The sequence below is a fragment of the Monopterus albus genome, unplaced genomic scaffold (genome assembly GCF_001952655.1).
Source record: "Monopterus albus unplaced genomic scaffold, M_albus_1.0 scaffold30.1, whole genome shotgun sequence".
NCBI classification, from domain to species: domain Eukaryota; kingdom Metazoa; phylum Chordata; class Actinopteri; order Synbranchiformes; family Synbranchidae; genus Monopterus; species Monopterus albus.
In genome coordinates, this window is record NW_018127910.1 from 1,078,467 (window position 1) to 1,103,419 (window position 24,953).

The 24,953-nt window shown below is 39.0% G+C and overlaps 3 protein-coding genes across 12 annotated transcripts in view; 1 reads left to right on the forward strand and 2 right to left on the reverse strand.

Annotated features, from left to right (window-relative positions):
* The window catches only part of pde11a (phosphodiesterase 11a), a 40,736-nt gene extending 21,991 nt beyond the window's left edge, over window positions 1–18,745 (reverse strand). The window contains exons 1-7 of one of the 2 annotated variants that reach the window (XM_020596465.1): window positions 16,766–18,745; window positions 16,130–16,288; window positions 7,484–7,573; window positions 6,723–6,863; window positions 6,493–6,557; window positions 4,137–4,269; window positions 3,262–3,337 (exon numbers count right to left, since the gene is read on the reverse strand). In XM_020596465.1, coding sequence (XP_020452121.1) covers window positions 3,262–3,337; window positions 4,137–4,269; window positions 6,493–6,557; window positions 6,723–6,863; window positions 7,484–7,573; window positions 16,130–16,288; window positions 16,766–17,554 — 1,453 coding nt within the window. In that variant the 5' untranslated portion in view covers window positions 17,555–18,745. Of the gene's footprint in view, window positions 1–3,261; window positions 3,338–4,136; window positions 4,270–6,492; window positions 6,558–6,692; window positions 6,864–7,483; window positions 7,574–16,129; window positions 16,289–16,765 lie in introns of both variants that reach the window. The other variant, XM_020596464.1, reaches the window with a different exon arrangement.
* Window positions 1–24,953, forward strand: part of osbpl6 (oxysterol binding protein-like 6) — an 81,905-nt gene that overhangs the window by 24,665 nt on the left and 32,287 nt on the right. For 2 of the 9 annotated variants that reach the window (XM_020596466.1, XM_020596474.1), the window contains exon 1: window positions 22,258–22,531. The exons of 2 other annotated variants lie outside the window; for them this stretch is intronic. The gene's annotated coding sequence lies outside the window, so the exon portion shown is untranslated. Of the gene's footprint in view, window positions 1–16,230; window positions 16,309–16,715; window positions 16,867–22,257; window positions 22,532–22,579; window positions 22,789–22,840; window positions 23,132–23,253; window positions 23,380–24,953 lie in introns of those variants that run through there. 5 more of the 9 variants (XM_020596467.1, XM_020596472.1, XM_020596468.1 and 2 more) reach the window with 5 other exon arrangements.
* On the reverse strand, window positions 18,849–21,291 carry LOC109958102 (cytochrome c-b). Its single transcript, XM_020596477.1, has 3 exons — window positions 21,110–21,291; window positions 19,632–19,808; window positions 18,849–19,526 (listed from the first exon to the last, which is right to left on the reverse strand). The coding sequence occupies exons 2-3, from the start codon at window positions 19,801–19,803 to the stop codon at window positions 19,381–19,383; spliced, it is 318 nt and encodes a 105-aa protein (XP_020452133.1). The 5' UTR covers window positions 19,804–19,808; window positions 21,110–21,291; the 3' UTR covers window positions 18,849–19,380.

Genomic DNA, 24,953 nt, shown 5'->3' on the forward strand with positions numbered 1-24,953 from the left:
CAGAATTTCTACAATTTGTTGTCAATTTTAAAAATATCAGTAGACTAAATGAAACAAGAGCACAATGCTGCAAATATTATACTGATGCATGGTTATACAAAAGGACAAAAAAACTATAGCACCGGTGAAACTGGCAACCAGTCGACATTATCTTTTACAGGAAATCCAGTCATTGTCCACAATGCTGCAGCACCCCTGGTTTGAATGCCTTCTTTTATCTTCTTATTTAAAATAAAAGGCTTTGTGGTTAAAGCACAAACAGTTAATTGATAGAGAATCATTTTTATTGTAACTGAAAATACAGTACATTCCCACTGTTATTTATCTCTAGGAGGTCAAATAAACATCTTAATTTCAGTGTAAAGCTTGAAATCCACAGAGGTGAAATGATTGTTACCCTGGATAAGAACAATTTTCAAAGTGGTGTCATTAAATTTAAAATAAAGGGAGATGTCTTCTAACAAGTATTATCGCTCTCCCTATAATAAGCATGTAATTTGTGGCAAGCTGAAGCATAGGTGTTAAATGGATTTATATTTATGTAGCGCTTTTCTAAAGTAGCATTCAAAGCACTTTACACTAGTTGCAGATTCACTCATTTACACACTTACAAGGCCACCGGAGGCAACTTAGGGTTTAGTGTCTTGCCCGAGGACACCTCGACATGTGGGCAGCCAAACCTGTGAATCAAGGACGACCTACTCCACCTCCTGAGTCACGGTCCCAAGTATAAGCAAACTAAATGGCTGCTTAGAGTACTGGGCCTATCATACAACCTTTAACTACACTGTGTCCCCAATGCGTTATTTTTCATTATTACAAATGATATGTAAAATCCATAAAATACTAATTTATGGCTCCAGTTCAGTTTATTCACAACAAACAGAGTGTTGTTAGCTAAAATGTCTTTTGTCTTGAAAGGAACAATTTAGAGATTCTACACACAAAGCCAAAGCTTAGAAAAGCCCGTCCACTCATACAACTTGAACAGTTTTCCAGATGTGCAAAGCTCTGTCCGGTTGTATGGGGTTGTGTGTCCACACGGTAGCAAAGCTGCAGTTGTTGCCAAAGGTGCAACAAATGCTGACTTAGACAGCGGTGGAAGAAGTACTCAGTGCACAAGTAAAAGTAGCAATACCACAGTGTAAAAGTCCAAAGTAAAAGTCCTGCAATTCAAGATTTACTTAAGTAAAAGCACAAAAGTATTACTATCAAAATATACTGTATCAAAAGTAAAAGTACTCATTATACAGAATGGAACATTTAAGATTGATGTGTATTATATAAGATGATAATTACTGTGTGTACATTTAATGTTGTAGCTGGTAAAGGCAGAGCTAAGTACTGATGGGTAATTTGTGAATTTCCCACCAAGTATCAATAAAGTTTTAATTACACCGTATTTTGTTCTGTTATTCAGATTCTGAAAAGTAACTGAAGTTATCAAATAAATGTAGTGGAGTAAAATGTACAATATTTACCTCTAAAATGTAGTGAAGTCAAAGCATGAAGTAGCAGCAAATGAAAATACTCAAGTAAAATACACATACCTCAAAATTGTACTTAAATTGAGTACTTGAGTAAATGTACTTTCCACCTCTGGACTTGGAGGTGGTAAATATATAAGCTAACAAGTATTTTGTTGTTTACATTAGGTACATAAGAACAAATCTGTTTTCTCTAACCAGACTGAGAATGAGTTTGAAAATCAGTTGCCGTAATGAAACTGTACTTAAAGCTGTCGTTTAGTAGTGGGTTTCAGGAAAATCAGTTAGATACCGGTAATTAATTTATATTTTGATGTTATGAACTAAAACTGTGGCAGTCTGGCTCTCTCTGAATGACCATGTACACATCATCCTTTGTTCAGCAATTCAAATAGAATCAAAAACAAAATGAAAATTCAGGCTGATTAATTAAAGACCAACATTTTTAAACAATCCTTTTAGGTATTTGAAACACAAATCATTCAGAAAAAAAGTAGCACTAGCTACCTTTATTAAATTTTGCAGCATTATCCTAAAGGAAGTGCTAAAATTGAACCTCATTACCATCACAACAGTATTTTTGTGGTTGTATTTTAAAAGAGCTGGCTATAACCTTGGCAGATGACAAAAAAACATTCATTTTCTAACTGAATATAACCTTGACTTGAGAATTTCATTTCCTGCTGTTTTGTTTGTGTAATAGTTTTTCACTCCAGATCTTTGGGTGCCACCCACACACACTGCATTTCTCTCTCCCCACACCTTTTCAGTTCTTCTCCCTCTCCCCTCTGCAACAAATGTACTTGCACCTACGCAAAAAACGTGAATACACATGGACACCACACACACACACATAAATCTTAACCAACTATCTGTGGCAGATACGCGGATCAGTTTCCACTCAAATAAAACTAACGACTTCCTGTGTCAGATCTCAGCAAGTGTGGAGCTGCTATCGTTGCTCCTCGCTGCAATATCCAGCACCAAAAATCTGACGAGAGATCAGTGATTTATCAGAGTGTCACTGTGGTGTTGGCCTGGAGCTGACTCACAAACACAAAGCACAGAGCCAGTAAAACGGGAACTCCACCTCCAAGTGTGGAGTGATGGTGTAGCGTGGATCTAATCACACATACGCAGCCTCAGCTGAGGCTCCCCTCTCCCCTACTGACTACTATGCAGCAAGAATGGAAAGAGGCATTTGAAACCTACATTGAGAATGCTACATGATGTTTGTGTTGAACATACAGTACAACTGCAACATCCATACAGCAAGTTGCCAAAAGTATGTGGACAAATCTGAAGCTGTTTTTCATGGTTGGAGCGCATCCCACTGACATTATATCTTATTGCTAAAGCATACAATGATAGATATGTACTTCCAGTTTTGTGGCAACCGTTTGAGGAAGGTCCTCTACTGTTTCACCATGATAATGCCTCTGTGCAGCCAGGCCCACCATCAAATGGTTTTCCCAGTTTAAAGTGGAAGAACTGGACTGGTCTGCACAGAGCCCTGAACTCAACTGCATCCAACACCTTTGATGAGAGCTGGAATATTAGCCTTGTCTTTATCACCTAGTATCAGAGACAGCATCACTAATGCTCTAATCCCCACACCCACACACTTGTCCACATACTTCTGTCCATAATGCCCTACTCTAAATGTAATCCCTTTTTACTAACATATGCAAAGCGGTTAATGGTAAAATTAAATAACTCAATCAAGGATCACAATTCATTTCAGGATCAATGCAAACACCAGCGATCAACTTACCAATAATTTGGTGGTTGCTGTTCCATATGGGGACACAAAGGACAGAGCGGATGTGGAAGTCTGAGAACTGGTCTGCCTAAAACGAGTGGGAGTGTAAATACAGTGTGAAATGAAATAATGAATGAATGAAATATACAAACTTGTTTTTAATCTATTTTTCATTTTAAATCCTAATTTCTGCACATTTTAAACTGCATTTAATTTTGAGAAAACTGCTTTCATCACCTTTGTATCACTACATCATTAAACACAGCTGCAGTTTGACACACAGTTTAAAGTTAGGGACATGTTCCAAATTCCAAGTGGAGTGTCAGCACTAGTATAAAATGATGATACCCTGGATTCTAGTATCAAATTATACACAGTATGTTCACAACTGGAGCATTAATTATGCATACATGCTTCAGCTCTGATGGAAGAGCAGTGCTACATGAAAATATACACACTACAAGAGCAGGTCTTAACAGTAGGAGTTAGCTAACAAAATGGAAAACAGGGTGATATGTATTCCTCACCATGTGACCACAATAAAAAGATGTAATACTGGTTATTATATACAGGACTTTATATTTGGTGTTGAAGACATTTCACAGATGCAACCACCCTGACATGATTCCCGGGTGATTTCACAGCAATTAATGAATTCCATGTGACCTCACTGACCCACATGTGATGTCAAAGTGTGAACATCCCATAGCGGTTTAAAATGCATGGGATACGACTCCAACCAAGGGAACTGAAGAGGCCTCTTTGATGAGCAGTGAAAAGGCATAAATAACACCTGGATGACTGACGGTTGTCATATTTCATGCTGCTTCTTCTAACCATTTTACTCCCTGTGACATCAAATTCCAAAGGAATGTTATTGTCTTTACCTCAGCATCGAAGCGTGGATCCTGATAAGCATCGCTGATGTTGACGGGTAGCCCTGTGGATGCTACCAGCTCTGCAATACTGTTGTTGATGAGCCAGTCTGAGTAAGATGATTTCTCCATACTGTCTTTAAAACTTTAAAATAAGAGGGAAAGATGACAACAGAAAAAGAGAATATGAAACAGTACTCAACAAAATTTGTCTACTTGTTTTTTCTTAGGAGTGGCTTTATTCTGAAAATTTCTGTATAATACACCTTTATCTGATAATTTTATTATCATGACTATAAAAACTGTTTTTTAACTACAAACTTGCAAAAAGTCACTCTTACTTCTCCTTGTGGACTCTGTTTCATGTTGACTTGCATTTTATAAACTTCTCATACAATAAATATAAGTAAATGTCTCCTAAAGCTTATGAAATAATAAGAAGTTAATTGTGCGACTTGTGTCTTCCTCGCCTAACGCCCCCACATTCTGCCACAGAGATGCCTGTGTCCCTGTTCAGGCTTCCCATTTCAAACACAACAAGGTAAATGTTCACCGTAGCTCATTTTGTCTTTTAAGAATGGAATAAAGACAGAGAGACATTGGTCTGCTGAATCCCTTTGATATAGTGATACCACTGTGTGTGGACGTGCATCCCACAGTAAGGCCGGGAATAAACCTCATGGGTGCGATGTGTGATGCTTTAGCTCATCTTTCTTTCTTGCTCTCTTTCTGTCTTCATTCTCTCTGTCTCATGGCTGGCATTTGGCTGCCACAGACACACCAGTAGCACTCTACACCTGCACAACATTACAGCTAAACTCATAGTTTTACAGAATGTTCCTGTTTATTTTTATTGACCTTGTACATCCAGTATATATGGAAATGGTAATAAAATTACAAAAATACACTATGAATTTATGTGCCAACATTTTAATAACGGTAAAACTCTGCTAGCTGTGAATTGCCATAAAGTTCTCATTTTTTAAAGAACATTTCCCTTTTTTCACATAAAAAGAATATTTGAACTAACAGACTTCCCAGCATGCACTGTGTGAAAACTCTACAGTTAGTCTTGTTTTTTCCAGTTTAACAAACCCATTCATGGTGGAAACTTAATGTGTGTCTATAATACATATTAAAGTAAGTCTAGGTTGATATTTTTATAATGGTAAAAAATTATGCAAACCATGATTAAGGTTAGTATTGAATTCAGTGTCTACCCCTGTGCAATTACTATCTACAAACAGCCCTGCATCCTGTCTTTGTATCGCCTTAGTACAAAATGATTTTAACAGTTGCAACTATGTTTTTCATATTAAATGAAGAACTAATGTTTGTGAAGCTATAATGAGTTCTCAATAGTATTAGTAAAAGATTGTTAGTATATTTAAAATTATCTGTTTTATAATTTTCATAAAGGGAAAATTCCTGGGCTTCAAAGATGATCATTTCTTAAACATGAAAAGCCTTTTAAATACACAAGATTTCATTTAAAATTAAAAGGAAAATATTTAAATTAGAGGAAATTATTATATTTTAGAAGGTGGTTATTCTCTGGCACCCCAGCTGCCAGAATATTACACTTTTTTTACAGTGTGGACACTGTAGGGCACATTAGAAAACCTACGGTATGCTTGTATTTTGGCATCAAATGTATTTACCTTTTTTGGTAATTACAATACACACATAGATATTGTGCAGCAGTATTTTGTATTCAGGTGTGAAGCTTCCAGAAGACTGGTGTCATCACAGAGATTCTGTTCTTTGGTCATTTCAGCAGATTTAAGATATTATTACTTGAAATCACACAGCGGCTACTTATTTAATATATGACACCAGAAAAACATGAAGGGTGTATCTTTAGTGAGAAAGGCTAAGCTGGCCAGTCAAGAATATTCACCTTTCTTTGATTAATATCTTGCTATTGGTGCATTTTGTGTTATGATATTTCTTGGAATTACTGTTGCAGTTATCACTACCACGTCGAAGTGATCATATCAGTTATGGCAAGTGCAGGACTTGGGGGATAATTTGTCTTCCTTCCAGTGTGGGATTTCATCCATAAACATCCCACACAATATTAAGCCTCTCTTCCTCCACTCAGCCATGCCTAACAGTGGAGACGAGCAGCAAAACACAATTAAGTGGGGCTCCTGCAGTATAAATTCTATTCAGATTCGGCATATTACTCCCACATCACTGCAGAATATTCAAGTTCTATACTTCCCTTGACAAAAGCTTTACAGATTCAAACAAGGCTATGTGCAGGATTTACAGGTGCTATGGTGCCAAAGGCAAACACAACTGGAGGTATAGTAGTTTAGTGAAAAGGCTATTAGTGTAAGAAGAGGGGAAATTACATACAAACCTGCTTTCAGTGTCTGCACTACACTTAGGGGACAGCAGTTCAAAGGACTTGGTGAACTTCACTACCTGAGGAATTTGAAATGAAATTACTAAAGCTCTTGGAAAATTTACATTGGGCAATATAGTATTTGCTGATAAAAACTGAAGCAGACAGAAAGAATAAACATGCACATACACAAATGTATATATGGAGAGACATACACAGTGGGACAGCAGAGAGAAAAACAGTACCGGTGACTCAATGTCCTCAAGCAATTGTACAGAGCAACGCTCGCACTTTAGCAACGTCTGGGCACGGTGCATGATCTTCCTGACAATTTTCTCCAGGTCAGTCTGCTCCTCAAAAAGGTCATTGACTACCTCCAAGAGTGCCTGAACACCAGCAAAAAAAAAAAAAAAACAACAACAGAAAGACTGGCATTATTCCCAATGACATGCTACTGTGAAACCTACTAAATAAGAAATCTGTCAGCAAGTATTAGTGGACACCCAATAAAGTTTTGCAGGTTTTGCCTCTCTCAGCTGTTATAGCATGATTATTATTATTATCATCCATAAACCATAAACTAACAGGATGATATAATGTGATAGGTTTCTCCCAATAAAAGTGAAATAGATTCTTTATCTAAGGCTGTGCCAATCTAATTTAATACACAGGCACATAGAAATCCTAGTGTAAAGGGAGCTTTCCTCATTTCTCTCCTGTATTCACTGAACTGCATTGTCATCACATTACAGATCACTGTGTGACATGAATTTGTGCATCTCTATGCGATTTAGATCATGGACCAGTGCCTCATCTGGATACAGACCCATCCCCTAATGCAGAGGCTGAGAAAATGTTTTGGGATCCCCACTGCAGTAGCAGCAAGAGGGCTGCTGCTGATCAATACTCAGCTTCAGTGTCAGCATCAGGGGGAGGAAGTAAGGAGGAAGTAATGCTTATCCTAGGGATGGTGGCGGGTGGGGGGTTTATTATCCTGGGCCCTTACTCGACTCCTGTCATACTCCTTCCTTGAAGCAGCAAAGAGCTGGGCATTGGAGATTGCAATACCACAGAAGGGCAGGTACATCTGCAGCACCTGTGGACATATGGAACACATAACATTTGTGATCTTCTTACCAGAAACAGAAAAAAAAAATGTTTTTTACCAAAATAGTCCCTGAGGTCACAAAATTATACACACACACTCTTCTGAACTGTACAAAACACTTTAATGTGTCTATGTAATGCTCATGAAATATGACATGTACCTAATGAAATATCTTTACTCTGGAGTTTTTACACACTAGTAGCACCATTGGTAGTAATTTTATATGTGGGTCACCGTTTTGTTTGTAATGAGCATGCAGACAACGCAATACACTGTTCTGTCAAAGCTTTCACTATTGTGTTCATCTGCAGATAGCGGTAATGTGCAAAGTATAACATTTTAAAAAATAAACAAAGAATACAAAAGATGGGATTGCTAATTTATATGAGGAAGGGATGCATTCAACATTATAAGAAAACTCTATAGGATATGTATTGCTATATGTTTAGAAGTGGCTATAAAATTATAGCTTTTTGGAAGAAACAAAAGCAAAAAGTGAGTTAGTGTTATTTTCATCCAACAAAAACTTAGCTTTTGAACTGGACCAAATAAGAAGTGTCCTTTCATTGGTGTCATTATTTGCTAGGACAAACGAATCAATTCAACTGACATTTTACCTTTTGACTGAATAGTCTGACATACTGCGCCTTAGGCTCATAACATACACTCATTTTTTCCTCACATAAATAATGTAATCAATTGTGGCCTAATGACTGCAGTTAAAGTGTGTCCTGAAATCAAATCAACATCTCACTAGAATGACATTTCTCTCTTGCCCACCACATAATGAACACCAATATGCGAGCACACGCTACAGAAGATGCAGAAAGGTGGCTGCGACTGCATGCTGCAGAGACAGCTGCGATGTAAATACACAGGTTGAATTCTACACGACTACAGTTAACCCACAATGCAGCCTTATCTGAAAGACACTTAGCCCCTATAGCATGGAATCAATAGAATTTAAGGTTGCATGTTTCCTTGCTCGGCTGCTTTGTTTAATTATCTGTCTTTAGCATCTGGCTGCTGTGTAAACAATACAATCAGTACAACAATCCCTCCAATATTTACCAGCCATCAGTGTGACCTGAGGGTAGGGACGCTACAACAATACATGAATGGGAAGTTACTCAGCTGTGGCTGCTGATATATGGATACTCCTTTCACCTTTCAGAAAAGATAATGTATCAGTTATGTATCAGCCACAAATGGAGATGTGAAGAACACTGTCCTATTGCCCTGTGTTGAAACTGTTAAGCTTAACCTGTGACCTACTCGTAAAAAAAAAGTGTTAGGTAGGCCACAGGCTTACAACCTTGAATTAAGGCCCAGATGAACATTGGTAACATGCGAGACTGTTCTCCTGTAAAATACAGCAGTATACATCGTTTGTGATAGCAGGTTATTACAATGAAAAGTTATGTGTTATAGTTTGGTGACATAGCAACTGCAGTTAATTATGACAAGAGGAAAGGACTAAGTACACAGGACTTTCCCTCAGGAGATCTGAGTTCAATACCAATATGTGGTTTGCACTTTTCATTTTTTTCCCCCCTAAACATAACAAAGCCGGTTTTGTGCCTAAACCTAACCAATAATTTGTTTCCCCTAAACCTAAGCAATTATTTTTAGTGCCTAATCAAAATTAAATGTTTTGTGTGGTAAAATGTAAAATTGTAATGTCACGTTTATGATGGTTTCTGAGATAATGAAGTTCCAGTAGCTTGCTGCTAGCTATCCTGCTAGCCATTGTGTTTATGCCTGTGTTTAAGGTCTGTAAAGCTTGGTAATGTGATGTCTGTTGTTTTTGATTTTGGCGGGGTTGTTGTAATTCCTCCTGCAACAGTAGGAGCCCCTAATGATGCATCTCTATGTATGAGAGGGAGGGGACAAAAGACCATCTGGGTCATATAGGTTGGAGGACATGTTGTGTTATGCATTAGGAAAAAATGAATATATTAATATCGGCTATTAACAGTATACAAGAAAACTGAGTACAGACCTAATCAATATCATTAAAATATTAACCAATTACAAATGCTGTCCATTCAGTGCAATCTTATTTATTTTTAGACATAGCTGAGAAAGAAATAATCCACTTTTTTGCATTGAGGTTGTACATTGAGCTCCATATTGTCAATAGTCTGTCTAACGTGTGATCAAATATGTTACACTTCAATGTGAAAATAATGCAGTTATTGTACACTAAGTGTAATGTTTCAGTATAATATACATTTGGAGTTTCCTCTTTGTTCTTACAATTGATTAATAAATTCACATGACAACTTGACAGCTTTAATTGCTAGAGTCTCAATATCTGTGGACATAAAATGGCATCACAGACGGGAAAAGGTTGAGAAAACCTGCTCTAATTGATACAACTTCTCTTTAAAATCAAACAGGTCTCCTGGCTTAGCAACATACTGTATCTTTAATTTCTCACTCTGTAGGGGTATCTGAATTCAAACAGCTTGCTGGCTACAGCAAGAATTAATTGTTTTTACTAAAGATACACTACCAAAGAATGAGTGAACACAATGGCGAAGTGGGAAAGCATATATGCTTGTACATATCCAGTAAATTGGGCCTCATATCCTGCACTCTGTCAATTAGAGCTTGAAACATACAGTATAAGCTTTTCTGCTCTTCTATTGAACGTATGTATATATGTTTGACTTGTTCTATAGTTTTGTGTTGTCCGTTGTATTTTGGAGGACCACAGTGGAAACAAGTCATTTGCTTCACTGTGCTTTTCACCTCATTGATTGTAACTAATAAGCAAGTTACTGTTTTATACTGTATTTATAGTAAAGCATTTTTAATCATCACATAAATTCAATCATTCCAAAGCAACAAAAATGGTTTTCCTCTGCTCTGACATATCGTACTGATGTGCATATTATAATCCTGTTTTGAAATATAATAAGTACAAATTAAAGCACTAAATTAAAAACAATTCTAATCATAACATGATATGAAATATTACTCTGTCTTGCTAATGAATAAATAACTTTATGCACTTCATTATACATAATCAAGCACCTTATGCAAAACAAAATAAGGTCTTACATATCCATTTCAGCAGTCCAGTGGAATTCTCTAATAATGATCTTCTACAAAGGCAGTGGCCATCAATAGCCACAGCAGGAGCAGATTCATTACTGAGCTGGACTTTGGGGATCTGGCTTTGGAGTTGCGTGTGAAACTAACAGGCAAACCCAAGAAAAGCACTGCTCTCTAATTACCTTCTGTCAGGCCATTATACTGTACAAGGCTGCATTACAAACAGGACATTTTTGCCTGGAGACCTGTGGATTCGCCATTAAAGAGTGGTTTAATAATGAAATTAACTGGCTAAGGCCTTGGGGACAGTCAGTTCCTCTGACCTCGGTGACTTCTTTTTACACAACTGAAATTTCATACGAGGCAAGCCAAGGTAAATTAAATAGCCAAGGTAAATTAAATAGCCAACACTTTCTTTCTCCAGTTACCGTGCGAATTACAACTACTAACTGATTTAAAAAGCTGTGCTTACTTTGCATATGGGGCGGGGTGAAGCTACTGTTATTTTGCCAAGAACTGTCCCCCAGGAAAAAACGTGAAGCTCTCTGATCTCATATGGGACTTCCTACTGTAGCATGTGTCAGCAAAGTGCAATGCCGTTTTGCACATTCACTTAGCAAATATTGCTTCTTTTGAAGGTGACATCAAATATTTTTGTGATAGGAATCTGCACCTCAACCATTTTTACAATGTCCTGTCTGTTTTTGTTACTATGCTCTTGTCCTGTCTTTCAACTGATAAATTTTAATTGGCAATACAGGGCAAGAGCATAATAACAAAAACTGACTTTTGTGTCAGTAATTTACAATAGCTGTGTCTTCAAATTCAATATAATCAAAACAGTACAACTAGTGATTGACTTTAAAATAACAGTGCAATGTAACAAAGCAACACAGACAAGCATTCTAAGAAAAACAACTCATCAATAATTTCAAATAAAGATTATAAATATGTTTTTATTTGTTGCTTAAGCAGCAGGTTTCTACTAAGGCCAGACTAGGTTTTCCCAAGCAGTAGTGTTAATTTAGTCACTAAATTTATTAGCATACTGTCACTGCTCTTGGCAGTGATACGAGGCTGTTTACACATGCTAATTTAGTGTAATTAATTAACATCAATCATTAAAAATTGTGTGATGAAGGAACCCACTAATTAACAGTAGAATATTGTGACATTATGCATATTGCGATATAGCAATAGTATAAAATTGCTTTAGATATTTCTGTGGATGTCATCGGCGTCTGTTTCTTCGAGTTTGCACAGTTAGCTAGCCAGAAAGTTGTGAAAAGCGAAAGTGTTTCTTTCTTGACTTGTGTTTTGTGGTGTGTTGTCTATATAGTCTTTCTTATTTGGTCTGATAAGGCACTCTAGGTTGCACTGACATGAACTGAACTAAACCGTGTAGAATCATGAGTTGTCACTCTGCCACTACTTGTGAAGGTTAACTCTGTTTTTTAAATTGAAGTTGGTGTAAAAATCTAATATAGCCTAGGTTTTGAAAATGAATACATCTTTCAGAAGCAGTTTGACTTTCCTTGAAGCCCACAGGGATCTGTAAAACACAAAAATCTTCCATTGGCAACAAAAGAAACTCATTTGCACTGTTTGTTGAATGGTTGCACATATGTTAGCCCTCCATGGAGCTGCTCTGTGGGCAGTGAGCCACAGTTCATTATATCAAAGTCAGTTTCAAATGAATGCAGGCAGTCAAAAGAACTGAGCAACATTTTTTTACTTTATGTCACTCAAGGCTCTACATTTCAGTGGAGAAGTGGCATAAATGGGTGCGTTGATGTCTTTCACACCCTCAGATCGGATTACTGAGGCTCATGTGGCCTCATCTTGTGTTCCACTATGTTTTATAAATTCATCTTTGAGGTCTTCCTGATGTTTGATTCACATTCAGATGGCATCAAGCAATGCTGGATTTTTACAGCTGCTACCAACAGTTAAAAACAAAAGTGTAATGATTATTAAGATAGTCCGATACAAAGTGTGGTGACACAAGTACAGCCAGTGTTTCATTAAATTTTTTTACAGTACATATTTTTTAAGAACACCAGGCTAAAATTGCTGATATTAATAATAATCTATCAGTGAATGAATATGGACCGACAGCATCAGTGCACCACTATACTGTATAGGTCAGGCTTTTATTCAGAGGAAAAGACAAGGACAAAAATGTCACTTTTGCACCTCGTTGGTGCCTTTGGTTAAACTGAAAGTTCAAGTTGAAGTTTAATTTATTATTATTTTGTTGTTGTTTGGTTCTTTTTTACACTACAGTTGAGATCAAATCCATGTGGGCAATAGTTTATTTTGGATTGTTTGTGCCCTTTTGTAGGCATAAGACATGTAGACCACTGAGTAAATGTCCAAGCACTTATGGCGCGGACATTTGCTCAGTGGAGGGGACTACATTGATATAAATCACATTGTTTTTAGTCTTAACTCTAAAGTGGACGCTCTGTACTTCCTGAACAGAGCACTCAAGCAGATCCGCTGTTTTATTTGGTTTAAGAACTGTCTAAATACCATGAGCTGCAGTAAGAATTTCCTGGCACCCCCCAAGTACAGTGTTAGTTCCACCTCTTTTTTTCCCAATTTAAAAAACCCCTTTGAATCACTTGCAAATAAAAAAGAGGTCTGTATCAAATGCTTGTTACCAAACAAGAAGCCAAAACTGCAGTTCACACTCAGTACCCACTTAGCCAGCATAGGTAGGTAGGTAGGTAGGACTTTATTGATCCCACAATGGGAAAATTCCTGTGTTCCAACAGCAACAGAGAGCAGCAACAAAACACCATAAGAACAAACACCACACACATAACTTGAGAAACAAATTCCAAAGTACCTAAAACCAGACAGAATATAATATTTGAGAGACAATCAAGAGCAAGAATGAGTAGTTAGTCCCTTAATTATCTCATCATTCGTTCTGTCAGTTTCTCTTTGAGGGGCAATGCAGCTAGGTCAGCCTTTATTGTTTAAGATCCACACTGTATAATATCTCATATGCTCTGTTATTGCCTCAGTGTATTAACACAGAAGCACTTTTTTACTTATATGCATAAACAATGCATGCTTATGCTATACTCTTGACCCACATAGTAGCCTCATATTGCAAACATTTGTTTAAAAATATTCTATTAATCTAAATGGGCTTTTGTTACATCTTGCAGTTATAACAATAATTCTGTCGGGAACTGGTTTGGTATGATACACTGTATAAATATAATTTAATCTGATATCCTGCACAAACGTATTAAAAACATGTGGCTCCAAGTAAATATTATGTCCCCTCTTATTTATCTGGAGATTTATATTGGATAATTGTGTGGAAGTTGTTACTACAGAAACTGTTATATATGCCAATTTGACAGGAAGTTTGGCAGCAGAGGCTGAGGGGGGCAATGCTATTGGACAATCAACTGACACAGATGTTAAACTATAAAGGCAGACAACCTACATGGTGCGCCTTGTATTTCATTAGGAGAAAATTCATAAAAATGTTTACCTGTGAATCCTACACTGAATGTAAAATGCATTAAAAGGCATGTAAAATGACAAAAAGCTGACCCTGTTGTCAGCTATTATATAGCTACAGTACATTCCTCTACAGGCGATAATGAGACACTGCAATTAAACATGGGTTGAACCATTATCCAAGCTCCCCAAAAGACTCCAGTACTGCAGAACACAATTAAGCCAGCATGTGATTTAAAACCAGCTATATAATGTGTTTAAATATCCTATAAGGTTTCAGTAGACAGAGAACAAGGTTTGCTTTAATAAAGGTACATTAGATCTCTAATGACATCTGCTATTGCAGTGTTGCTCCGAAAACTGATACATTTTCTTATTACACGGTCTTGCATAAAAGCAGAGCTGCAGATATGCTGTGCAGGGGGCTTACTGTGATGCTAGCATTGCATTTCATTACTAATTCAGCTGTAGCCATCCCAAGTATTAGTGTGGTGTTAATGCAATGTGAAACGTAACAAGGGCAAGGAAAAAGAATTCCTAATTTGCATCTGTTTTGAACAATAGAATCTAGAAATGTAATTGAGACAGTAGAGCTCCAATGGAGAAAAACATACCGTGCAGAAAATACTTCAGTTCATTTGCTGCAGTGAAACCTTTAAATAAAAGCACAACCAGTTTTGTGCTTTGATGTTTTATCTTTTCAAGCCTTTAGGGGCTCATATCTGCAGCAAGAGACCTCAGTGTATGTGCTTGTCACTACCTTTCTGCTACATTTATTCAGGCGGGCAATCTCACATCTCACAACTCTAACTGGACACCATCTACTTTGACATATTACATTTGTATAATATATATTCTGAGGTTTTAAATCTTTGTTTGTTGCAACTGCCAACTTGACTGATCTGTTTACAGACCAAGCTGATTCACAAAGTAGTAAAATCACATAGAAGTTATTCAAGAGCATTTGCTTCAGTCCTTGATCAAAAACATTATATCTGTGGTCAAATAACACCTGTTTCCTACATGTACAGGTACACACATTCACACCTGGAAGCCACCTAGTACCAGTCTGATCTGTTGCCCATGAGCAGCTCCACTGGAGTGGTTAAACTGAAGTAACCCATACTCTGCCATAAGTCAGTTTTTAGTGGTGTTAACTCTCTGACAACCACTCAAAGTCACTTAAACGGTGAAATCTAAATGGTGACACTCCAGCTGTCCCACTTGGCACACAGAGCACTAATCGATTAGAGATTCTGAGCAGCTTATATAAAGCTGTTTTCTTGGTGGTACTGTAACAAGGTTCTGGCCCTTTGGAAGATAGTGCTTTAGGAAAACTGGGGAGGTTGCTGAGAGGCAAGTTATGATCCAGCTAGAAACTGAGCACTGAGACTTTGTCTAAGGGCAACAAGTGAGCTGGGGGAATTATTTAAATAAGAAATATGAGTTATATTCAGACTGGAAACATGAACAAAAAGAGAAAGAGCAAACACTACAAGGTGTTTATCAGACAACAGATAGGCAGATACAGTGCCTGTGTTTTAGCATCAGAATCGAGTGGTACCCGTAACGGCCCATTTTGTTTAAAAATTCTGTATTGCTCTGTTAAATGTGATGCCACAGCCACAACTGAATGAATATATGAAATACGCTTTTTTAAAAATGGATATAAAATGTTTTATAGTAATACATTCAATGTTTTTATTGCATTAAAGAAAGGAAAGATTCTAAATTTAGCAAAAACAAAACAGAACCTGTAAGAAAATGTCATCAGGTGGGGGGTGGGGTTGAAGATGGTGGTCTACCTGTAACATGTGCAGAAAACAATTTAATGCACACGGAGTGAGATAAGTTAAGATATAAGAATTAAAGAAAAACAATCAGTCGTCTTAACTGCTTCTGCACACGCCAAGCAAAGCAGCAGCTGTGACAGTTGTCACCCAGCATTTACTGTAATACTCTACAATACTTCATGAACTATAATAATAAAATCACCTTTTCATCATCTTCAGTGAAGAGTTCTCCGCTTGAAGTCTTGTTGATGGCCTGAGCAACTCCAATGATCTCTCCATCACTGTTGCCAATGGGCATGCACAAGAGCGACTTGGTTTTGTAGCCTGTCAGCTTGTCGATTTCATCACTGAACCGTCGATCCTGCAATCCAGAGAGACCATGTAAGCACTTTATACAAAAATACTTTTCCCTTTTTACTTTCAGATGACAGTGCAGTCAGCACAGTAAGCAAAAAAGTCTACAATGAAAGCACTGTGACATAAAACTACATAATTTGAGGCTTTATATGCAATCTAATAATGTTTATTTTATTGAAATCAAGGTAAACACGGCGGAATTTCAAAAACTACAGAGAGAATGAGACTTCTCTGTTGCCTTATTTCTAATACTCTGTGTTTTATGTTAACTTGTGGCTCAACACAAACAGCTGACTGGTGGTATTTGTTGCCATGCTCTCAGTTCTGTTATTCAGTTTGAGTGATGCTCATTTAACTGTAAAATATTTTTTAAAGACAGATTGAAAGAAATGGACTTTCTGCCTGAATCTATCTCTTCTCTTTTTGTACAGTAACTCACGCAAATGCACACACGGATGAATGCACAAAGAGGAGCAGGCACCTGATACGCGTCCGGGATGTTCACTGTCTCTCCGTGTTCGGCCACATATCCAATGATTCCTTTCCCCCACGGCACTTGAACTTCATCTGAATTCATCGAAGGTAAAACTGTGGTACCTGCGTGCACGTCAAAGAATTTGGACACGAGAGTCTTCTTGTTGCCCGTCCCCTCCACTAAAAACAAGGAGCACCGGTCTGCATCGACCATAATACAAACAAACACAAGGATTTTGTAGCTGAGACTCGTTAGATCCAAGTCGTTAGATATGTCTTTTACAAGCTCCAGGAAAAACTCTCTTTCGTTATGTTCTTTGAGGTAATATTTAAAATCCACGGCTGTTGACGGGTACTGGGGGATGTTGACTCTGGACTCAAGCAGTGCGCTCAGTATGTGCGCAGTGGTCGGGGGCAGAGAGCTGGCTTTCCTCAGCAGAGCTCTTCTCCTCATGCTTGTCAGCGGCTCCTGGGCCCTAGAATTAACATGTTCGTCGTATGTCCTGTTGACATTGATGGCCTTTGATCTGGCGAAAGTTTTGCGCAGCTCTTTCTGCGAGGCTCTCCGTTGCAGGCCGTCACATTTGCTTGCCCAGCTGTCCTTACACGCGATGCTCTTGTCCTCTCTCGGCTCAGAGCGAGCTGCAGCCGCCGGACTTTTACTTGCCTGGTGATTCTTAAGCCATTTCTCCACAATGCTATAATTCCCTTTTCTATTCAGGTAGTCCTCGAATAACTCGGGATGCGAGTCCAGAAAACTTTCCACGTCTGAGAATACTATATTTGGCACTGCCATGTCTGTTCTTCATATAGTCTTCAGTCAATCCAAATCCATGAAGTTGCGCAGAGAAATATCATCTACGAGGCTTCTCCGAGGGTTAAAGTAGGGAATCATTTGATTGCCACAACTTCCAAGATGCATTACTGTGGAAACACCCCTGGAGTTCTGGCTACATATCCAGTTTCCACTCTGTGGGGAGAAGGACGAAGACTCTCTTTGCGCACAGGTATATTCCTCCACAGCATCTCCACACCACTTACTTAATTTAAGATCATTAATGCAGATCTAAGCAAAGCAGTCTAGGAGCAAATTCGGGCTAGTGTAGCGGAGTTACTAGCACCGACTCAAGCATTGGCAATCTCACTGAGAACCACTGTCGAGCAGCACCGTCGTATGGGTCTTCTTCTGTGCAAATGACACTGGCTGTGGTTGGCTCTGTCCCGCTGACGTTCGCTTCGTCACAGACAGGAGCTCAGGGTTGCTTCAGCAGGCAGCCCTCCGGCCATTTGAACAGTTTGCCCCCCTCAGAGAGGCGCTCGAAGTAGGCTGTGATGAAGATGATGATGCTGAGGATCGTGATAACTAATCGTCTATCTTCTCAGCATGTACAAAATAGAATGCATGTTATAAACTATACAATAGGTATATAAATGGTTGATTATAAATGTTTACCCATTACATTCAGTTCAGCGGTGATATTCTACATTTGACTCCATAAAAGCAAAATACCCCATGTATGGCCCCATATAATTTTAAATAAAACAGATCATGAAACGCTTTAGCAACGCCAAACAATGGATTTCTATGCCTTCCCTGAAGAGACAGTGGTGATGATAATAATGGGGGCTGACAAGTCATCAAACTGATGACTGTGGCCTGAAGAAAAGTGTTTCAGCATAACAGATCCTACAACTCGACAATACATTTACTCCACAGCGCCAAAGCACTTGTATATGTTCTATGTAGTGGTGCATATCATTTATTTATTTACTGGCAGGAAGAGAATGTGAGAAAATCTCATTCCTTTACACGATGTTATTAGTGAATGTGTGCAGATTTGCCATTTGAACGCTAGAGGGGGTTGCACACCACTGCGTAAAGTGGGAACCCGCTCAGACTGATGAACCAGTTGTTTCTCACAGGCAACATCCCTTCTCCAGTAATCTCTTGGGACACTTGGAGCCTTCTTGGTTGTAACGCTGTCATATTTATTACTAGCTCCTAACACCAACAATATTGTCTTTTACCAGCTGCATACAGTGATTCACAAACCTATTACATTAGCCAAAACTGTTAAGGCAAGAAAATACTGTTAAATAAACTGACAAGACCAGCCACACCCTATAGCATATCAAGTCATTATACTACAAGAAATCTGATACTGACCATATGCACATCTCTGGGAACATATCAAGTAAAGCAAATTTCAAACATAATGTTTAGTGTCAGTTATTGTCAACTTACAAATTAAAAATGACATAAAAGACTTGAGGTATCAATGGATCAGAAGCAGAGAAAGCATTCATTCATGGATTAAGATAACTTGAGTGTAAACAAAGAAAAAGTACTGATGGCAGTCAACATAAGACACAATACACAGCTTTCAATTCCTACAGTACATTCCTAATACACATCATATTGTTTAATGCTTTATGTTAGTAAAGTAACCAATTTAGGGGATATAATTTACTCCACCACAGCGGAGGATCAAGAAACAGAGGTGACAAAGATGCTAACACCACTCAGACTGCTTGATATCCTGCCTAATTTGGAAAAAAGGTGAAGGCGCCGAACAGCTTATCAAGACAAAAACTGGCAAAGATGCCCAGATGAAGGGCTTCTTATGAAGTTGCAGACTTAAGATATGCTATAAGGTCAGCCCGTTCATTCTTCTTTTTGATGCCAGCGAAGATCATTTTTGTTCCTGGAATATATTTCTTGGGGTTCTCCAAATAGGTCATCAGGGTCTCCTCATCCCAGATAACACCTGAAATTAACACGGGCAAATACAGTGGAGAAACACATTTTAATAAAACTGCATGATTCTTAGGACTGTCCAAGTACTGTGACTACATACAAGTAGCATACTTACCCTTGCTTTTGTTGGCATCAGTATATGAGTAGCCCTGTGCCTGGCCTGTTTTGCGTCCGAACAGACCCCAAAGGTTAGGCCCAACCTTATGTTTTCCACCCTCCTCCACAGTATGGCACTGGGCACACTTCTGCACAAATGTCTTCTTACCTTTGTTGATGTCTCCAGACATGGTTTCTATGAAAGAGAACAAACATGTTTAAGAAAGCTGGACATACATTATTTTAAATTACTTTTGACTTATGTTATGCTACTTTCATTCTAAAAATACATTGTTTTGTTATTCTACTGCTTTTGTTATATACAATAAAGGCCTAAAATTACCCCTAAAATCACCCTTATTCAGCCACAAGGAGGGTTCACTTCCAAGTTGCGCAACTAATGTGGCCTAAGCATTGTTACAAAGCTCAACTTTAGTCCAGTAACGTATATGATAAGAAGCTGCACCTACATCTGTGCTATGAAGAAAATCAGTGAAAACCTATAACAGCCTATAAGGTATCTTTTTCAACCCTGTGCAAAAATAGCTAGACAAGCCTATAAGTAGTGATGGTCCTCTGACACATGCGGCGGTAGCTCATGAAGCAATTGTGTCGAACCACTGAGCCGAGGCATGTTTTGGTCACATGACTAGTGACGTTTGAAGCACTTGAGTAACGTTCGAAGCAGTTGAGTGCCGTGGACGTCATACAAATCAGCTGACTGGTTCGGTTTGTCATGTGAATCACTTTGCAGGATAGTGTGTGTTTAGGGACAGGATGTCCCTGTTTAGTGGCGTTGATTTGAATTTTTATTTGCAAAACAGGTTGGTTTGTTGCTGTTGTTGCCGTTAGTTGCTTTGAGAGTTAGTGTTGTAGCAGATTGTGTATTTAGTAGAGAATCAGTGTAGATAGAGAAATAGGTATAGTCCTAAATAACATTTTATATATATATATAGAAGAGTATATAGGGTTACACTCAGACGTGCCAAATAAGAAACACGGTCTTCAACATGAGTTCATGTTTATTTTATATTTTACTGTGTCAGCTTGAAACCACACAACCATGTAGGAATATGCCTGGCGAATCAGATCCCAAACAATCCATGAACTAATGACACGTCTTGACTGCACTTCATTTTATTGACCAATAGATGTCATACTCGAGCACTGTGTCATTGAAGCCTCCAGTAATGAACTATTTTTGTGACTACTGTGTCGAAGCTTCAACAAACCCTCGATCAGCCATCATTACCTATAAGTACGACAAAGCTGCAGACTGTAAAAAGTATGGAACGTAGCTTGAATTGATACGCTTTTACAGTAAACATGTGACTGAGCTTTATCAGATAGGAAAGTATGAATTCCGTGGAAACTGGCTCACACCGGTGTTACACCACGTGGCATATGAAGGCACCGGCACGCTTAAATGGCATGGGCACATCGTCAGATTTGAGCAAACAACAGAACATCTTGGTGCTTTGATGAGCATCGTCTTACCTCTTCTTGATGTGTATTCAACCGACTTATTGACTGCTTTGTCTTCCGAACGGTAGTCAATCGCCAGTGACCGTCAAGCGCGCTTCCGTTCGCTGGACCTCTTCCCGCTGAAAGTCAGCTGACGCATTACGTCATGGTCAAACTGCAGCGTCAAACTGCGCAGTGCAAAAGCTCCTCTTTTCGCGGAGTAAACGCTTATTTCTGGTACCCTAGCCTATTTTATCAGACAGTAGCATAGCCATAAAATGAACCACAAAGCATGTGATCTGATTGACATTGAAGTAGGCTAATTATGATACCACTGTTAAAGCGTGTTTTTTCATATTATCAGACACAACCTGCCCATAAAATACAGTGGATTACCAATCGTTCTACCAGTCAGAGCACGCTTTCATAGCAAATAGGTGTTATATAGCCTACACTCCTGGAATACACAGCAGAAAAGGTCCTGTCAACATAAAATATATGCTTTCCAACCAGTTTCTGCCCAGGATTCATACAGTCACAGTTCTTCTTCAGTAGAAAGTCATAAAATGAAAATATTCCGTTATGACAAACTTAAATTGGAGCATGTTAACATCGGGTATGCCAGCATGAGAGATGATGTCCAACAGTTTTAATACATATTTCAGACAGACAGATGAGAAGAGTTTAAGAGTTCCCATTTCCCATTGACTTCATTACTGTAGCCTACATAAAACATGTCCAATACAGGCCACTGTGTGAACATGACAGGAGTGGCCCAGGTACCATGATAAATGCCACCTTCACTTTTGATCCCTGTAACTTTTTAATAACATATAGGCAGAGGGGCATTTTCTAGTTTCTGTTCCCTGTGACCCACCTCTGAGTAATTTCAGCAGCATAAATATAGGGGAAATATCAGGGACTTTGTGGCAGGGCAGCCACAAAAAGGGCTTTAATTTAATTTATGTGTATTTCAAATGGGACACCCCTCTCTGAGTCTGGGCCCCAGTCTGGCCACCCCATCCAGAATTTTTCAGATCTGGCCCTGTCACGGTCCGATAATTGCTACTCCGAGTCCGATGTGTGTGTCTTCCATCGCCATGTTTTGTGATCAACCACTGTGCGCCAGCGCGTGATCCATTTCGGCCATTTGTTCCCGCTCAAAGGCAGTCTTGCTGCAGGGAGGAGCGAACAGAGCGCAGCCGAGCTGAGCTGAGCATCACTGCCCGCATTCAAGGAAACAGGCAAACACGGCACTTTTTGGCTTTCCATAATGTGCTAGCCTCGGTTACAGCGCGGGTCTTTAATAAGAACAAATAGATATATTGGACGGGAACTCATATGGAAGCCATTTGTCTTTGAGAAGCCGGGAATCTCTGCCCAGTCAAGGGAGACCCCTTCAATTGTTTCCTGCGCCAAGAACTGTAAAGACATGGTCATTACATGGCATCTGTGGTAAGGCAGTACGCTTTTCTCTCTCTCTCTCTCTCTCTCTCTTTCAAGGCATCCTCAGAGCAAGTCTTGGTTATTTAGAGGAAGCTACAGTCACAACAATGTGCTTTGCTGAATGAAGGTGCTTTGACGCTCTATTTAGCCACCCAGACCGAGACCCCAGCATCTCATTCCTTCCAATTTGCATCCCGAGTGAATCACCGAGGACCAGTCAGACATGACCACCTAGCCACCGCTGCTGCTAGTCTGACTGAGATGAGGTAACAACGCATCTCAGCGTGCACGTCCCAGCATCACAAGGACGTTATCGTTGACAGTCGAGCAATAAAACAGCTGTACAGCCAACTCAGTGACTGACTTTGAAGCTGGAGATGCGTCACTGACTGTCACATTTTCAACTGAGCTTAATGGCTTCTCCTGCACTGTCCCATTAGATAACCGACCCTTCATATAGCAGAATATTATTGTTTAACATGATCTCCACGCATGATCTTCTGTATTCCACTCATTAGGTTGTCGATGGTAAGATGCCAACTGTTTGAAAGTTAGCCAACTTCAGCCACTTACAGGATTGCTCCACAATATCACTCTGCCAAACTGAAGGTCAGCCAGTGACTTTGCAGTTGTTTAAAATAGCACCGATTCACATAAATTTAGGAGCAGCAGAGGTGTAGTGGAAAGCTGGTTGCATTTGTAGTTGGTCATTGGTGTACTTTCTTGAACAGATGTTGATTTGATCAGGAGCCAGTGACCACTGATGTTCTGACATATCTCTTGGCCCAGCCTCAAAGAACCCTCCTACTGAAGGTGTCCCATCCCATTCAGATGAGATCTTGGCAGAGCTTATAACGGTATCAGATTGTCCTTATTTGCCATGTGTCATTAGTATTAACAGTAAAGAGTAAAGCTGATACTTATATGATAAAGTAACACATACATGCACAAAGCTCATTACAAATGAAAGCAGTTTCCAGGCCAATACATGGTTTTAAGACCCATGATTCATCTGTAACAGTCTCTTTAGTTTGCTTTAAAGATTGGTTCTCAATGCTCACCATGGTTACTTGTTTATTTTCGGTTTTTAGCCTAAGTTTTTGATTCCCTTCTGCTCTGGAAGAAAGGTGTGCTGGTGTCAACATCATACCTGATTTTTAGTTCCAGTCACAAAATGGTACTTTCTGTTTTACTTCTGCTTTTACCACTTAACAAGGTAAGACAGAAATCTAAAAGCAAACACTGTGTTGTTTTTAACTCAGTAATCAGATAAAGTATAATGTTAACAAGTAATGATTTACACCAGGCAACAACTGGCAGGATTCAGGTCCAACTTTCAGTTCCTGACAGTTCATGCAGGTTTCTAAAGTGAGGAGTGTGATACCCAGCTCTTCCTGGATGATGTAATGTGTGCAGCGCAAGATAAACTGGCTGTGTGCAGATGGGTTTATTTTAAAGATGTGCTACTCTCTGCTTCTAGATGTCATGCATGATCTACAAGATCTGGCATACTATTGTATACCCAGGTAAATGTTCAAAACCCTGCTGATCGATATGCATTAATACCCAGTTGTAAATTCTGACAACAGTTGTCCTCAGCCCTGTAATATAATCTTAGGACATGAGTCTGCTTTTATCAGGCTACTTTAATTATGCAACAGAGGGGGGGAGCTCTGCAAACTTGGTTCACTGTAGAGTGCTGGTCGATAATGTGTTATTGCCGGCTGGCTGGATGTGGTGACACAAACATGAATGTCTTTCTAAATGCATAGTTGCCATCATGCCTCATTGTATTACATGAATGTGATGAGTCATGCAATTAACATTTTTGTGGCTTAATCAAGCGGGAGCCTCCAAGGCTGAGAAACGAAGCCAACGAGGAAGTGCCAAAATCTGCAGTTCCTTGAATGGCCACTTGAGCCTGGATCCAGAAGGAAGTCAATCCCCATATATTCATTCATTCATTTTCTACCGCTTAGTCCCTGGGGGTCACGGGGGGGGGGTACTCCCATGTTAAAATGCCCAATATTACAGCAGAAGTAAACAGTGTATAGCCTGGTTCAAAAACAGTTTTGGTCTCTATAGCTAATTTCCCCTTCCAAGACAACTGTACGGGGGTCAGGAGTATAAATCTGCCTTTTAAATTATATTGAGACTAAAACTTACACATAGTTAAAGGTGTGATTGCTTTGAATGACAGGTGGGAGGGTACCACCATATACTGTAGGTGGCTGACCGCTAGCTGTCTGGAGAGCTCCACTCACACTCTGACTCTTTGCCCATTTTGGAATTAAAATGGTGGGTTTGTCAAACTATTATATACACTCAGTGGCTTTTAATGTGCACTAATAGCAGCAAACATCCAGGCATACAATATAAAGTCAGCACCGATTTTCCTTTTCAAATTCTCCCTTTTCTTTGGTTCATCTGG